At 40.7% G+C, this 18,089-nt stretch overlaps 1 protein-coding gene across 3 annotated transcripts in view; it reads left to right on the top strand.

The window, feature by feature from the left end:
* The window catches only part of LOC128703324 (uncharacterized), a 176,719-nt gene extending 162,256 nt beyond the window's left edge, over positions 1 to 14,463 (top strand). For all 3 annotated transcript variants that reach the window (XM_070085336.1, XM_070085335.1, XM_053797951.2), the window contains 3 exons: positions 2,141 to 2,223; positions 7,669 to 7,795; positions 11,556 to 14,463. In XM_070085336.1, the coding sequence (XP_069941437.1) occupies positions 2,141 to 2,223; positions 7,669 to 7,795; positions 11,556 to 11,793 (448 nt within the window). In that variant the 3' untranslated portion in view covers positions 11,794 to 14,463. The remainder of the gene's footprint in view (positions 1 to 2,140; positions 2,224 to 7,668; positions 7,796 to 11,555) is intronic.
* The last annotated feature ends 3,626 nt before the right edge of the window (positions 14,464 to 18,089 follow it).

The following is an 18,089-nucleotide window of genomic DNA, read 5'->3' as shown; positions in this document are numbered from 1 at the left end:
GAATCACATCATCAGAGAGTGTCCAGGAATTGAATCCTCTCGCACCATTTCTCTTCTGTATAGCAGTTAGGGAAATTACAGTCAGGCTGACCAGTGAGCTGAACATCTAGTTCCTGGATGATAGCACACTGGCGGGTACAAAGGAGTCCCTTCTAGGTGATCTTACACAGGTGATGACACGGGGACAGGAAATGGGTCTCATCCTGAATCCACCCAAATGGTCGACGCAGTGAGATCAAAACTACCAGGATCATCAGTCATTGTCCTCACAAATAGCGTCTTGCTTGGAGCACCTCTGGGAAGTGATGCCATTGACTCAGTTCTCAGGAAGTGGAAGAGTTGAGGGGTATGGAACAACGAATAGGCAATCTTGACGCCCAAGATGCCTTGTACCTTCTCCCAAAGTGCTTGAGTCTGCCCAAGTTGACATATTTCCTAAGATGTGCACCTTCATATGATAACCCTATACTGCACGAGTATGACAGTATCCTGAGGCAGATTTTTACGAAAGTACTCAATCTTACTCTAAAAGATGGGAAGTGGAACCAAGCTACACTTCCAGTCAGACTAGGAGGCATTGGTGTCCGCAAGTCATCACAGATTGTGCTACCTGCTTTCCTGTCTTCGTGTGTTGCATCCAGTGCGCTTGTAGCAGCGATTCTCCTTGAACATCTTAGGACAAGATTGGAATCTGACCAAAAGTTCATTGACGGTGCCATGATCTGGGATAATCTAATGGGCTCTGAAACTAGACCTGCGTCCCACCCCCCCTCCAAGAACTACAAACAGTCACACTGGGATGGCCCAATAGTGGAGAATATAGTCTCAACAATGCTTCATAGTGTATCAGGGAAGGATATAGCCCGGCTCCTTGCAGTGAGAGCCTCTCATTCATGGGACTTTCTGTTGGCTATTCCTGACTCCAGCCTTGGCACACGCCTCGACCCACAGACCATCCGCATTGGTGTCGCCCCAATTCTCACCGAGCACAGGTGTATTTGCAGCAGTGAAGCAGAAGACCGATTCGGGTACCATGGTGTTGTGTGCCGTAGATCCGAGGAAAAGATTACAAGGCATGAAGAGGTTAACATTAAGAGGAGCCTCACAACAGCCGGATGCGCAGCAATAAGGGAGCCACCCCAGCTATGCAGATTTAATGGAAACCAAAAGCGTCCAGATGGTATCACCCTTCAAGCCTGGACAGACGGCCAGCAGGTGGTGTGGGACTACACATGTGCATCTACCTTGGCTGATACCTATCTCCAATATACCAGGGAGGAAGGAGGGGCAGCTGCCAGCTTCAGGGAGTCCCAAAAGTCTAGAAAATATGGAGAACTTGCCCATCATTATGTTTGTTCCCATAGGCTCAAAGACCCTTGGCCCACGGGAAGAGTGCATCTTAGTTCCTTAAGGAGTTAGTCAAAAGACTCAAAAGGGTAACTAGGGATCCCAGAGCAGCTAGTTTTCTATTTCAGCCACTCAGCGCGGCGGTTCAGAGGGGCAGTGCCAGATGTATCTTGGGCACGAACCCCAGCTCTGAGGAGCTGCATGACATTTTCCCATTATAATCAGTGATAAACACGTAGCAATATGTACTGGAAATGTATCCCTCAAACTTCATGTACTGTATATGGCATCTTTATACCAACAATGTATCTTTTAAATCTTTTGTACCATATTATGTAATAAAATATACCAACGGTAAAAAAGAATAAAAGATGGGGTGGTAGGGGAAGTGGAATATTCAAATGGCTTCAGGAAGAAATCCAAATATCTTCTTCGAAGCCTTTTTATCCACTTCTCCGAGGTTATGGGTCCCACAATTTACACACACACACACACACACACACACACACACACACACACACACACACACACACACACACACACACACACACACACACACACACACACACACACACACACACACACACACACACACACACACACACACACATATATATATATATATATATATATATATATATATATATATATATATATATATATATATATATATATATATATATATATATATATATATATATATATATATATATACGCATATATATATACGCATATATATATATACGCATATATAACAGACAATGTAACTAATATAATGGTGATGATGTTACAGATACCGCCACCTGTTACACTCACTAGACCGGGTTCATAAATACCTCTGCCGCACCGCTGATGACCGCACCACTAAGTTCTTACGTAAGTTGTGTGTGTGTGTGTGTATGTGTGTGTGTGTGTGTGTGTGTGTGTGTGTGTGTGTGTCTGTTAGTTACGTGTGTCTGTGTGTGTATGGGTGTACCTATTTGTGATTGTAGAGGTTGAGTCTCGGCTCTTGGCCCTGTCTCTTGCTGCATCTACGTATTACTCCTGGCCTCGTGGGTCCTGTCATACCTTTTCTTTAAACTGTGTATGGAGCATTCTTTCGCTACTTCGTCTAAATCAATTAAGGCTTGAGATATATTTTCCTGACATCTGTCTGACTCATCTTTGTTCTTAACTTTCAAGTAAGCCCTCGTGTACAGTACTTGTTTCACACCTGTATGGCTGTCCCCTCTATTATTTCCTCTTAGTATTTTGTATGTCATTATCATGTCTCCCTTAGTTGTTCTGTCCTCTAATATCGTAAAGTTCAGTTAGTTACCTTTAGCTAACTCCTCTGAGACTAACATGTGGTGAATATAGCACTATGAATGTCTTTGTTGACACTCCTGCAACTTACTCTTATATCTGCTAAACCAGCATTCACTGCAGAGTTTATTCAGTTGATGTGTGATTCTTGCAATATACTCGGCACTGTGCTCACCCCCTGGTCTCTTGCTGTCTTTAGTGAGGTGTGTAGCCTCTCCCGAATCTGTACTCTGTTTCCAGTCTTCTTACCCTTTTCTTATTTTTTATAACCATGCACTTGCTGGGGTTGAATTCAAGTGGCCACTTGTTTGATCAATCTTTCACTTTGAATAAAACCATTTGTAGCCTTTTTAACCACATCGATTTTTATTTTCCTCAATTTTACGTAGTCTTCAAACTGGGATACACCTGATTCCATCTCTTCTGGTATGTCTTTCACACATTGAAAAAACAGTTTGGATTCTAATACTGATCCTTGAGGAACCCCACTTATTACACTTTCCCATTATGACAACTCTTCGGATTCACTCACTTTGTTTCTTTCCCATATAGCTTTTTTTTCATCCGCCGTAGTGCATTCCCTGTTATGTCTTCCTTCTGAAGTCTTGGTCCCAGTCGCTCTGATGAAGCAATTATACGCATGCACATGCACACAGAGAGCAGAGGACAGAGAGCTGGCAGGGAAGTCAGTAAACGAGATGATGGAATATATTACAATATGCAAAAGATACTGAGGAGAGGTTTGTACCCAAGGATAACAGGAATAACGATAAAGCCAGGATGAGCCCATGGTTCACCCAAAGGTGCAGGGAGGCCAAAACCAAGTGTGCTAGAGAATGGAAGAAGTATAGAAGGCAAAGGATCCAGGGGGATAAGGAGAGCAGTCGTAGAGCTAGAAATGAATGGGCACAGGTAAGAAGGGAGGCCCAAAGACAATACGAGAATGACATAGCAGCGAAAGCCAAATCTGACCCAAAGCTGTTGTACAGCCACATCAGGAGGAATATAACAGTCAAGGACCAGGTAATCAGGCTGAGGAAGGAAGAGGGGGAGGTCACAAAAAATGACCATGAAGTATGTGAGGAGCTCAACATGAGAGTCAAAGAAGTGTTCACAGAGGAGACAGAAAAGCCTCCAAGAAGGTGGAGAGGTGGGGTGCATCATCAAGTGCTGGACACAATACATACAACCAAGGAAGAAGTGAAGAGGCTGCTCAGCGAGCTAGATACCTCAAAGGCAATGTGACCGGATAACATCTCTCCATGGGTCCTGAGAGATGGAGCAGAGGTGCTATGTGTACAACTAACAACAATCAACACATTGAAACAGGGCAATTACCTGAAGTATGGAAGACAGCAAATGTAGTCCCAATTTTTAAAAAAGGAGACAGACACGAAGCATTAAATTACAGGCCAGTGTCACTGACATGTATAGCGTGCAAGGCCATGGAGAAGATTATCAGGAGAAGAGTGGTGGACCACCTAGAAAGGAATGAGCTTATCAATGACAGCCAGCACAGTTTCAGGGATAGGAAATCCTGCATCACAAACCTACTGGAGTTCTATGATAGGGTGATGGCAGTAAGACATGAGAGAGAGAGAGGGATGGGTAGATTGCATTTTCTTGGACTGTAAGAAGGTGTTTGATACAGCTCCACACAAGAGATTAGTGCAAAAGCTGGAGGACCAGGCAGGGATAACAGGGAAGACACTACAATGGATCAGGGAATACCTGTTAGGGAGACAACAGCGAGTTATGGTACGTGGTGTGTCAGAGTGGGCACCTGTATTGAGTGGGGTGCCACAAGGATCAGTCCTTGGACCGGTACTGTTTCTTGTATTTGTGAATGACATGACGGAAGGAATAAACTCCAAAGTGTCCCTGTTTGCAGATGATGTGAAGTTGATGAGAAGAATTCAATTGAACGAAGACCAGGCAGGACTACAGAGGTATCTGGACAGGCTGCAGGACTGGTCTTGCAATTGGCTTCAGGAATTCAACCCCACCAAGTGCAAAGTCATGAAGATTGGGGAAGGGCAAAGACGACCACAGATGGAGTACAGTCTAGGGGGCCAGAGACTACAAACCTCACTCAAGGAAAAAGGATTGTGGGGTGAGTATAACACCGGGCACGTCTCTTGAGGTGCACATCAACCAAATAACTGTGGCAGCATACGAGCAATTGGCAAATTTGAGAACAGCATTCTGACATTTTAATAAGGAGTCATTCAGGACCCTGTATACTGTGTATGTTAGGCCTATACTGGAGTATGCAGCACCAGTTTGGACCCTCACCTAGCCAAGCATGTAAGAAAACTAGAGAAAGTGCAAAGGTTTGCAACAAGACTACTCCCAGAGCTAAGGGGTATGTCCTACGAGGAGAGGTTAAGGGAAATCAACCTGAACACCCTGGAAGCCAGGTGAGATAGGGGGATATGGTAATGACATATAAAACACTGAGAGGAAGAGACAAAGTGGACAAAGACAGGATGTTCCAGAGATGGGACACAGCAACAAGGGGTCACAGTTGTAAGTTGAAGACTCAGATGAACCACAGGGATGTCAGGAAGTATTTTTTCAGTCACAGAGTGCCTGCACTCTGAAGGAGGGGTGTTAATGTTGCAGTTTAAAAACTGTAGTGTAAAGCATCCTTCTGGCAAGACAGTGATGGAGCGAATGATGGTGAAAGTTTTTCTTTTTCGGGCCACCCTGCCTTGGTGGGACTCGGCCAGTGTGATAATAAAAAAAATAGAGTTGTCAGGAAGTGGAATAGTCTGGGAAGTGATGTAGTGGAGGCAGGATCTACATATAGCTTTAAGGAGAGGTATGATAAAGCTCATGGAGCAGGTGGAGTGACTGAGTAGCGGCCAGTGAAGAGGCGGGGCCAGGAGCTGAGACTCGACCCCTGCAATCACAACTAGGTGAGTACACACACACGCACAGGAAGTATTTCTTCGGTCATAGAGTTGTCAGGAAGTGGAACAGTCTGGAGAGTGATGTAGTGGAAGCAGGATCCACACATAGTTTTAAATAGAGGTATGATAAAGCTCATGAAGCAGGGAGAGAGAGGATCTAGTAGCGAATTCAGTATACCGTTCTGTTCTTGATTCGCCGGTATGATTGCCCGGCCTGGGTCTTTTCCAAGAGGTGGCTTGGCTTTGGCTCCCTGCCGAGGGAGTGTCTCAGACCATTGTCTGCCATGAGAAGAGGTACAAGTACCTCCTCGTCTTCTGGCACCAACTGTCCCAAGGCCTAGCCCCATTCCCCACCCCCACGGGACTCAGAGGGAGAAGCTAGGCACCTTGGGCTGCCACGAACCCTGCTCACACTGGGCTCGAAGGGTGTGGCAGCTGTATAGCAGCAGAAGATATCAGGAGATGCAAAGGCAGCAAGCACTACAGAATCCTTTTCGAGCCTCACCCCAGCTTTAGGCCGAGGCCCGAGCTCTGGGGAAGCTCAAGAATGCCCCTTGCTGTGTGTGTTGCTGCTGTTACTATTACACTTGTCCGTTGCACTCTCTTCTTTCTTACTTCAGTATACTGTGCTGCTACCATGAGCTACACAACACATTTGAGAGCTAGAGTTGTATTATCTGTCACCCTCATGACGCAGGATGATCATGACTCAGGATGATCATGATGCAGGATGATCATGATGCAGGATGATCATGATGCAGGATGATATTCATACACTGATTGTTTTGTCCACCAGCTTATGCTTGTAGCAGAAAGGCGATCAGATTGAAAAAAAAATTGTATTTACGTATATAGCGTTCCACCTGCTGGTGTGTTCTGGACACAGTCATTATTTTCAAAAAGTTTCCTGCGTTAGCTTAATACGAATTCTTTCACCCATTTTGAAGATTCTTATACAACGTCACTAACATCACAGGAAGTGGCGTATTTGTGTGAATGTCAGATTGTGATTATACCACAGAAATACGTTAATGTATTCAGCATAGCTGTATACTCCAGGTATACATGATCATATCGAATTCAAAAAGAGATCACAGTATATGTGTGTGTGTGTGTGTGTGACCCGACAATTAATATTTACACCAATAACTCATTACAGTTGTGACAGGGTGTGGACGTGTGATTTGCTCATTACTCTATAATTTGTTCATAATTGTAGCAATGTATAAACGTAAGTAAGTAAATTTACTTACATGATTCATTACCTTTGTACCTTGTTCAGCTATCAAAACCTTGGGGCCCAGCCCCTGGACCCATTATGTACCTCTGTAATCTGTAAATACCTTTGTAACTTGTCATGATTGTGACCTGGAGCTCATTACCTTTGTAACTTGCTCAGCTATCAAACTTTGGGGCCCAGTCCCTGGACCCATTATGTACCTCTCTAATCTTTTGACTACCACCCACAGGATGGGTATGGGGTGGATAATAAACATATTAAACTAATTAAACTAAGGATGATAGATGTCCAGTAGATCTGTCAGTGCACAGATATTGTGTGGCAGATATCAGATCACTTATTCAATTCTGAATATCTTTTATGAAATATAGTGTATGATAGTGATGCCAAGTTTGTTTTAGTAGGAAGACCCAGACTGGGGTAGTAATTGTATCATTGGCATTTGCAGTACAGTGGACCCCCGGTTAACGATATTTTTTCACTCCAGAAGTATGTTCAGGTGCCAGTACTGACCGAATTTGTTCCCATAAGAAATATTGTGAAGTAGATTAGTCCATTTCAGACCCCCAAACATACACGTACAAACGCACTTACATAAATACACTTACATAATTGGTCACATTCGGAGGTAATCGTTATGCGGGGGTCCACTGTATTCATACTTTTGCGTATCTTGGAAAGCTAACTTTCTTTTTTGTTACTGCAAATATTTAATTCATTTATATGTAGCGCTCACTACTATGTGTATTACAGTAAAAATTAAGGAAAAGTCACTAGTAGTTTAAAAATTAAACGTAATGATTATAAGTGCAAATTTTGCAGCCTAATTAAACTTAATGATCATGAGCACATATTTTGCAGCCTTCCTGAAGGTGATAGACTGCGCTGAGACAGCCAGGGTGGGGCAAGTGTCGTGTCACCGACCCAACGTCACTGTCAACGTCTGGAACCAGATCCTGAGGCTGGAGGTCGGCCCGGAACTCTGCGAGTGAGTAATATGAGTAATAGTAATACGTACTTTATTTCAGCAAGGTACAATATTTGTACAAAGGTGAGTGAAATTTGGGTGCACATAATGATAATAATAATAATATGTTTAATAATAATAATATTGTCCTTGGAGGCAAAGAGGGGAATGTATGAGAGTATAGTTTTACCAACGCTCTTATATGGGTGTGAAGCATGGGTGATGAATGTTGCAGCGAGGAGAAGGCTGGAGGCAGTGGAGATGTCATGTCTGAGGGCAATGTGTGGTGTGAATATACAGTGGACCCCCGGTTAACGATATTTTTTCATTCCAGAAGTATGTTCAGGTGCCAGTACTGACCGAATTTGTTCCCATAAGGAATATTGTGAAGTAGATTAGTCCATTTCAGACCCCCAAACATACACGTACAAACGCACTTACATAAATACACTTACATAATTGGTCGCATTGGGAGGTGATCGTTATGCGGGGGTCCACTGTAATGCAGAGAATTCGTAGTTTGGAAGTTAGGAGGAGGTGCGGGATTACCAAAACTGTTGTCCAGAGGGCTGAAAAAGGGTTGTTGAGGTGGTTCGGACATGTAGAGAGAATGGAGCGAAACAGAATAACTTCAAGAGTGTATCAGTCTGTAGTGGAAGGAAGGCGGGGTAGGGGTCGGCCTAGGAAAGGTTGGAGGGAGGGGGTAAAGGAGGTTTTGTGTGTGAGGGGCTTGGACTTCCAGCAGGCGTGCGTGAGCATGTTTGATAGGAGTGAATGGAGACGAATGATTTTTAATATTTGACATGCTGTTGGAGTGTGAGCAAAGTAACATTTATGAAGGGGTTCAGGGAAACCGGCAGGCCGGACTTGAGTCCTGGAGATGGGAAGTACAGTGCCTGCACTCTGATGGAGGGGTGTTAATGTTGCAGTTTAAAAACTGTAGTGTAAAGCACCCTTCTGGCAAGACAGTGATGGAGTGAATGATGGTGAAAGTTTTTCTTTTTCGGGCCACCCTGCCTTGGTGGGAATCGGCCAGTGTGATAATAATAATAATAATAATGTTTATTTACTACAAATGCATGTACAAGGTATACAGACCATAGCTGACATCAATGACATACTACTATGTATATAGAAATCCCTTGTTATGCTGAGCATTTCGGGCAAATTAGGTCAGTGTCCTAGGATGCGACCCACACCAGCCGACTAACATCCAAATACTCATTTTACTGATAGGTGAACATAGACAATAGGTGTAAAGAAACACTCCTAATGTTTCTACCCTGGCTGGGAATTGAACCCAGACCCTCATCATGTTAAGCGAGAGTTTAGCCACAAGGCCAACAGAGCCACCAGAAAGCCCTAATGTATGCAGAGCATTTTGGGCAGCAATCATCATGTTGAAGGATGAAACACTGTTAAAACATTTGGGAATCTTTATTGTGAATATGCCAACCAGTGGCCTTTTCTTCAGTCAGGTACAGAGATTAATGATGGAAGATGAAAAGGAGTTTGAGGTAATCAGTCCCTCATCTGCCTTGAGTTGATGTATTTGGTCCATCAGTCTCAAGATTGTTGGACGGAACACATATTTCAGAATTTAGACTTAAATTTATATACTAATTAATCAAAATTATTCAACACATTAGGTAACTGTTTCATTATGTACATAAATATTTTTCAAGTATGTTTTCACACAAGCAGAGAGAATGTAATGACAAATCATGAATAATTTTCAAATTATGGTTGCAGGGATAGAGTCACAGCTCCTGGCCCCATGCATGTATTTACAAGATATGCTTGAATAAATCATCTGGCTTTGTAGTTCATGTTAGGACGTTTCCTACCACTGTTAGAATTAATAGTTCTTTAATTAGAAGACTCATATTTGATAGTGTACAGCTGTCTACAAAAGCAAAATGAGGTAAAATTATCTAGTTGACTCAAAACTCGATTAAAAATTTTTTTTAATAGTATGGAGTCTGACTCGAGTCTGGAACACATTCGTACAGCATTATCATGTTAACGAGATAAAGTCAGTTGATCAAATGAAAATGCTGGCCCACAGATAGCTCCAACTTCACCCTGTTCCTTACTTGTATGTTTCATAATAAAAATACAGTGGACCCCCGGTTAACGATATTTTTTCACTCCAGAAGTATGTTCAGGTGCAAGTACTGACCGAATTTGTTCCCATAAGGAATATTGTGAAGTAGATTAGTCCATTTCAGACCCCCAAACATACACGTACAAATGCACTTACATAAATACACTTACATAATTGGTCGCATTCGGAGGTGATCGTTATGCAGGGGTCCACTGTACTTGTATGTTTCGTAACAATAAAACTGCTTTCAAATGAGCTGATGTAGGTAACATCTCTTAGCTTGTCAATAAAGTTAGGAATCCTTAACCTGTAAATAGCTTGTCAATAAAACTAGGGATCCTTAACCTAACCTTGTCAAACCCTGTGGAAAAAAAAAAAAAAGGTACAGAGTTATGTTTCGACATTTTTACTGTACTGAAGGTACAAAAAAAAAAAAAGGAGGGATCAGTATGAATTTATGTGACAATTTCTGACAGATATAAGAAATGAAAACAAAATGTTGTGCCGTACCATACTACCAGCCTTGCTGGAGAGAGTAAGAGCAGTAGAGAGTAATTTTAAGGTCTTCACTCCTTAGTGTTGAGAGAAGGTAATCATTTCCTTAACCTTGACATGTGTTAAGACCCTTTGCCTTGATAGGTGTTCAGTTCCTTACATAGATCAAGGCTAAGAGTAGTAGTACAGTTATCCGGTTCCATCAGTAATCCGGCACTAATTTTGGCTAGCATAATTTCAAATTTCTTCATTGTACTGCCTCAAATCATTATACTGACTCCAATTCCATCATTATACTGACTCAGAAATTGTGCAGATGGTTGTAAATCCACAGCAGCAAGCCAGTGGAGGAGAAAGCAGTGATGAAAATGAGGAAGGTGTAGCAGAAAGTGTCTATTGATAGGTTAATTAAGTGTATTCTAACCTAACTACTCTGTAATCTGGCAAACTCACTAATCCGGCACATTACATGTCCCAATGATGCCGGATTAGTGATGGCCAACCTGTAGTAGTATTATAATATTTGCCATGACCGTGTCCTGGCACAGGTCTTAATCTTTTGATGACCTATCTAAGGCTTAGAGATTGAAAACCTTCTGTTAAGGCTAAGGGACTGAACACTTCAAAATTACTTATCCACTTCTTCCACTATTTCCAGTTGAAAAGTTGCCTTAATATTAGTAGATTGCAATAAGCCTTGGCAAAACACCTAATCAATAAAGATACCTCAATGTTGTGCTTGTGTCCTATTAATCAACTTGTCAGTGCTGTATACTGTGAATGTAGTAATAAATAGTATTTAGCAAGTATTATAATAGGTATTGTGATGACAGACATGCTTGTCATATGCCATATTTTACTCTTATATCAGGGTCATTATATTTATTCTACAATACTTATTTGAAATTCTTAAATGATTTTATTTCCAAAAATGTGTGAATAGTGCTTATAGTTATTTTGTTGATTATATCTGCCTGAAAAAGTAATTCTTGGCAGTTTATTTAATGAATGCAAAAAGAAAAAGTTAAGGAACTGGAAAAGTTATTAATTAAAATTAATAACTTTTCCAGTGCCTTAGTTAAGAAGTTTGTAGTTTAAAAATTTGCAGTGCAGTTATCCCCCTAAAGAATATGATAGTTAACATAGATAATTAAGATAAATATGAAGTCCCTCTTTCAGTTCGCTCAACACGCAGAGGTCATGTCTGCTGGAGAACGAGTATGTGAGGAGAGAGTGCGGCGGCCCAGTGAAGGAGGACCTCTACAAGAATGTGTCTGGGGTGTTCCTGGCTACTTGGTGCCGCCTGCCCCTCCACTCACACTTCTTCCCTTACACGGGGACTTCTAGTCTACCTCCCTCTGCCCTCTCCCCTACTGTGGTGCTGATGGTCTTTCTTGTAACAAGTTACCTTGTCTGATGGTGGTCACAGAGTCCTCATGGGAAAGGAAACTAATATAACATTTTGGTTAGGATATAATGCATATTTGAGTGAAAATTTGGTGCTTCAGATACATTGTAATCTACAAATTATCTTGGATGATGAACCTAGTGATCCAAGTGAAGTATTTAGTAAGAAATAATATATTTTGCTTACCTTGGATAGGCAAAATATAAGGAAACAGTGGTGCAACCCACCTTTAAGGCAGGTGACCTGCCGGGGTGAGGAAATGTGAATGCAGATTGCATCATACAAACATGTGCACACTGACGTGTACACAAGACTATGTATGTGCTTGTTTCATCTAAACAGCGTTTTATGCTGAACAGAAAATACTCACAAAAATGCCTTATATTATGGCCTTTTTTTACTTAAATATGACAGTGATGCAAGAATGAGCTCTGCACAAGCGACCATTTTAGATCATTTATGAATTTTCCCTAACTTTCATGTATAACTGAAATATTTTTTCTTGACATTCCAGGATTACCACCTGAACTGTTATTATCTATTGTAATGGGAGGTGTATACTGCATAGACGAGAGCTTTAGTCCCTCTGTGACATCCGCTTCTATGTGGATGCGTTTACATATTCTGCTCATAAATTTTTGTTAATAAAATTGCTTTTAGTATGCCAACACTGAGTGAGACGGATTATAACTCGATTGACACTAACAGTGTTGCTTTGGCTTGCTTAAAATTTGTGCCTGTAAGTGTTGCTACTAACATTAATGATGTTGCTGAGTACATCTGTTGTCTTCACTACACATTACCGCTTCTGATTACAACAATCAGTAACAAAATTGATGAATTAGACATATGTACAACATCTGGGTGTGTTTACTTGTAGACATTTCTCTGTCTAGTAGCTTTATCAATACATTACATGGTCATAATATAAAGACTAAAAATGCACACAGCAGACTGTGGAAGACGAGGTAATCATGCCTTCAGAACCACACAAAGAAGTCAGTGAAAAATGAGATAATCAGTCCCTCAGCCTACGAGGGACTGATTACCTCATCTTCCAGTGTCTGCTGTATATATTTCTACAGTCTTTATATTATGTCCATGTAATGTATAAATAAAGCCACTAGATGGCAAAACGTCTACAACTAAAGATACCCAAATGTTGCTGGTGTCTAATTCATCTTGTCAGTATTGAATACCACTGATATACAGTAATAAAATTGTCTAACAAAGCAGCCATAGAATTAGTTTCTCCAACTTGGGAATCAGTCAGTGCTAAATTTTGTTTTGAAAGTTCTAGATTAAAAGAAATAAAATTGTAAATGTGATGATTAAGTACATCTGTTGTCTTCACTACACAGTGCTTTTTGTGAGTAAGACAGTCAAATCAGTAATAAATAACCCATAAAATGGCCTTAGGATTGGTTTATCTAACTTGGGAATAAAACAGTGCTATATTTTGTTTGTTAACATTGCTGCTGTAATCTTAAATGCCATGATTTATTTTATAAATTTTTCCATAGCATAAATTTGAATAGTATATATGACAGAGTTCTTTTTAAATATTTTTTCTTTCAGTGTAATTTATGACTGTTCCATGGTACCCATAATATTGCAAGGGTTTTCCTAGAAGATAGCATATTAAAAACAACATATTTTTGAGAAACAGGTCAGTTCTTGTCATGAAATCCACACAGATCTGGTCGTCACTCCCACACTATTGAGCAAACTATAGGCACAAGTTACACAGCTTTCAAATAAAAAAACTTTGTAAGATAGGCTCTATACACACATCTGTAATTTGACAGAGCGTTCCATGCATCAGTGCTGAATATTTCTGCTCTTCTTGGAGTGGCATGTGCACTAAATTTTTTTATTTTTTAACGCACCAGCCATCTCCCATGGAGGCAGACTGACCTAATTAGTAATTTATACAGTAGAAAGGGTTACTAGCCCCCTTGCTCCCAGCATTTTATTTGCCTTTTATGACACACATGGCTTTCAGAGGGAGGATTCATGTGAGGTATATATAATCACTAATTTATACATGTATCTTGTCACAAGTTGTACAATAACTGTTTCATAACTGGGCTGCCCCAACTTATAATATTGAGGGGTGAGTTGCTTACTCCGAGGATGCACTCTGAATAATTCTTTTTGTAAGCTTTATGACAGGTTGTCCCCTGTAATGCTATTCTGTGATTGCTTAATTTTTGTGATTGAATCCCTTGTGATGATGCTTTGTGATATATATGTGAGCAGTTTTGTTTTATCACTCTCCGTTAGTTTTATCTTTTGTAAATAATCACCTTCATGATAATTATACGAGTTTTGCATTTCAGTGTTACTTCATGTTGATTACTTTTTTCCTAATGCTTGCTTTGATCTGTTCTCTTCTGAAACATTATGTAACTGGGTGTTAACTGTAGTGCTGCTTTTGTTTTATTCAACATTGTAATGTTGCTTTTTTGCTGGCTATTTCTTGATCTGGTCTGTATACAGAAGTTACGTTTAGTAAGCAGACATTGGCAAATCTGCTACTTAGGACTTAATTTTTGATGTTCTTATTATATGATTGAATTGTAACTCCTGAGAAGCAGAGTATCTTTACCGAGGTCTGTATATGGATATGTATGTTCATCAAGGTTTCTTTATATACTGATAAATGAATAGCTCTCATTCTATTTTTTTTTTAACAAGTCAGCCGTGTGTGTAAGTGTATACTTAAAGATGGGGTATCTCTTACTGTATATATATACAGTGATTATATATATATATATATATTTTTTTTTTTCAACAAGTCGGCCGTCTCCCACCGAGGCAGGGTGACCCAAAAAAAGAAAGAAAATCCCCAAAAAGAAAATACTTTCATCATCATTCAACACTTTCACCACACTCACACATTATCACTGTTTTTGCAGAGGTGCTCAGAATACAACAGTTTAGAAGCATATACGTATGACACACAACATATCCCTCCAAACTATATATATATATATTTTTTTTTTTATTATTATCACACCGGCCGATTCCCACCAAGGCAGGGTGGCCCGAAAAAGAAAAACTTTCACCATCATTCACTCCATCACTGTCTTGCCAGAAGGGTGCTTTACACTACAGTTTTTGAACTGCAACATTAACACCCCTCCTTCAGAGTGCAGGCACTGTACTTCCCATCTCCAGGACTCAAGTCCGGCCTGCCGGTTTCCCTGAATCCCTTCATAAATGTTACTTTGCTCACACTCCAACAGCACGTCAAGTATTAAAAACCATTTGTCTCCATTCACTCCTATCAAACACGCTCACGCATGCCTGCTGGAAGTCCAAGCCCCTCGCACACAAAACCTCCTTTACCCCCTCCCTCCAACCCTTCCTAGGCCGACCCCTACCCCGCCTTCCTTCCACTACAGACTGATACACTCTTGAAGTCATTCTGTTTCGCTCCATTCTCTCTACATGTCCGAACCACCTCAACAACCCTTCCTCAGCCCTCTGGACAACAGTTTTGGTAATCCCGCACCTCCTCCTAACTTCCAAACTACGAATTCTCTGCATTATATTCACACCACACATTGCCCTCAGACATGACATCTCCACTGCCTCCAGCCTTCTCCTTGCTGCAACATTCATCACCCACGCTTCACACCCATATAAGAGCGTTGGTAAAACTATACTCTCATACATTCCCCTCTTTGCCTCCAAGGACAAAGTTCTTTGTCTCCACAGACTCCTAAGTGCACCACTCACTCTTTTTCCCTCATCAATTCTATGATTCACCTAATCTTTCATAGACCCATCCGCTGACACGTCCACTCCCAAATATCTGAATACGTTCACCTCCTCCATATATATATATATATATATATATATATATATATATATATATATATATATATATATATATATATATATAGGTAGTAGGTTGGTAGACAGCAACCACCCAGGGAAGTACTACCGTCCTGCCAGATGACTGTGAAACAAAAACCTGTAACTGTTTTGCATGATGGTAGGATTGCTGGTTTCTTTTTCTGTCTCATAAACACGCTAAGATAACAGGGATATCTTGCTACTCCTACTTACACTTTGGTCACACTTCATAGACACGCACATGCATATATATATATACATACATCTAGGTTTTTCTCCTTTTTCTAAATAGCTCTTGTTCTTTTTTATTTCTTCTATTGTCCATGGGGAAGTGGAAAAGAATCTTTCCTCCGTAAGCCATGCGTGTCGTATGAGGCGACTAAAATGCCGGGAGCAATGGGCTAGTAACCCCTTCTCCTGTATACAATTACTAAAAAAGAGAAGAAGAAAAACTTTATAAAACTGGGTTGCTTAAATGTGCGTGGATGTAGTGCGGATGACAAGAAACAGATGATTGCTGATGTTATGAATGAAAAGAAGTTGGATGTCCTGGCCCTAAGCGAAACAAAGCTGAAGGGGGTAGGAGAGTTTCAGTGGGGGGAAATAAATGGGATTAAATCTGGAGTATCTGAGAGAGTTAGAGCAAAGGAAGGGGTAGCAGTAATGTTAAATGATCAGTTATGGAAGGAGAAAAGAGAATATGAATGTGTAAATTCAAGAATTATGTGGATTAAAGTAAAGGTTGGATGCGAGAAGTGGGTCATAATAAGCGTGTATGCACCTGGAGAAGAGAGGAATGCAGAGGAGAGAGAGAGATTTTGGGAGATGTTAAGTGAATGTATAGGAGCCTTTGAACCAAGTGAGAGAGTAATTGTGGTAGGGGACTTGAATGCTAAAGTAGGAGAAACTTTTAGAGAGGGTGTGGTAGGTAAGTTTGGGGTGCCAGGTGTAAATGATAATGGGAGCCCTTTGATTGAACTTTGTATAGAAAGGGGTTTAGTTATAGGTAATACATATTTTAAGAAAAAGAGGATAAATAAGTATACACGATATGATGTAGGGCGAAATGACAGTAGTTTGTTGGATTATGTATTGGTAGATAAAAGACTGTTGAGTAGACTTCAGGATGTACATGTTTATAGAGGGGCCACAGATATATCAGATCACTTTCTAGTTGTAGCTACACTGAGAGTAAAAGGTAGATGGGATACAAGGAGAATAGAAGCATCAGGGAAGAGAGAGGTAAAGGTTTATAAACTAAAAGAGGAGGCAGTTAGGGTAAGATATAAACAGCTATTGGAGGATAGATGGGCTAATGAGAGCATAGGCAATGGGGTCGAAGAGGTATGGGGTAGGTTTAAAAATGTAGTGTTAGAGTGTTCAGCAGAAGTTTGTGGTTACAGGAAAGTGGGTGCAGGAGGGAAGAGGAGCGATTGGTGGAATGATGATGTAAAGAGAGTAGTAAGGGAGAAAAAGTTAGCATATGAGAAGTTTTTACAAAGTAGAAGTGATGCAAGGAGGGAAGAGTATATGGAGAAAAAGAGAGAAGTTAAGAGAGTGGTGAAGCAATGTAAAAAGAGAGCAAATGAGAGAGTGGGTGAGATGTTATCAACAAATTTTGTTGAAAATAAGAAAAAGTTTTGGAGTGAGATTAACAAGTTAAGAAAGCCTAGAGAACAAATGGATTTGTCAGTTAAAAATAGGAGAGGAGAGTTATTAAATGGAGAGTTAGAGGTATTGGGAAGATGGAAGGAATATTTTGAGGAATTGTTAAATGTTGATGAAGATAGGGAAGCTGTGATTTCGTGTATAGGGCAAGGAGGAATAACATCTTGTAGGAGTGAGGAAGAGCCAGTTGTGAGTGTGGGGGAAGTTCGTGAGGCAGTAGGTAAAATGAAAGGGGGTAAGGCAGCCGGGATTGATGGGATAAAGATAGAAATGTTAAAAGCAGGTGGGGATATAGTTTTGGAGTGGTTGGTGCAATTATTTAATAAATGTATGGAAGAGGGTAAGGTACCTAGGGATTGGCAGAGAGCATGCATAGTTCCTTTGTATAAAGGCAAAGGGGATAAAAGAGAGTGCAAAAATTATAGGGGGATAAGTCTGTTGAGTGTACCTGGTAAAGTGTATGGTAGAGTTATAATTGAAAGAATTAAGAGTAAGACGGAGAATAGGATAGCAGATGAACAAGGAGGCTTTAGGAAAGGTAGGGGGTGTGTGGACCAGGTGTTTACAGTGAAACATATAAGTGAACAGTATTTAGATAAGGCTAAAGAGGTCTTTGTGGCATTTATGGATTTGGAAAAGGCGTATGACAGGGTGGATAGGGGGGCAATGTGGCAGATGTTGCAAGTGTATGGTGTAGGAGGTAGGTTACTGAAAGCAGTGAAGAGTTTTTACGAGGATAGTGAGGCTCAAGTTAGAGTATGTAGGAAAGA

Source organism: Cherax quadricarinatus, chromosome 15 (genome assembly GCF_038502225.1).
Source record: "Cherax quadricarinatus isolate ZL_2023a chromosome 15, ASM3850222v1, whole genome shotgun sequence".
NCBI classification, from domain to species: domain Eukaryota; kingdom Metazoa; phylum Arthropoda; class Malacostraca; order Decapoda; family Parastacidae; genus Cherax; species Cherax quadricarinatus.
This window is presented reverse-complemented; position numbering and strand designations above follow the sequence as displayed.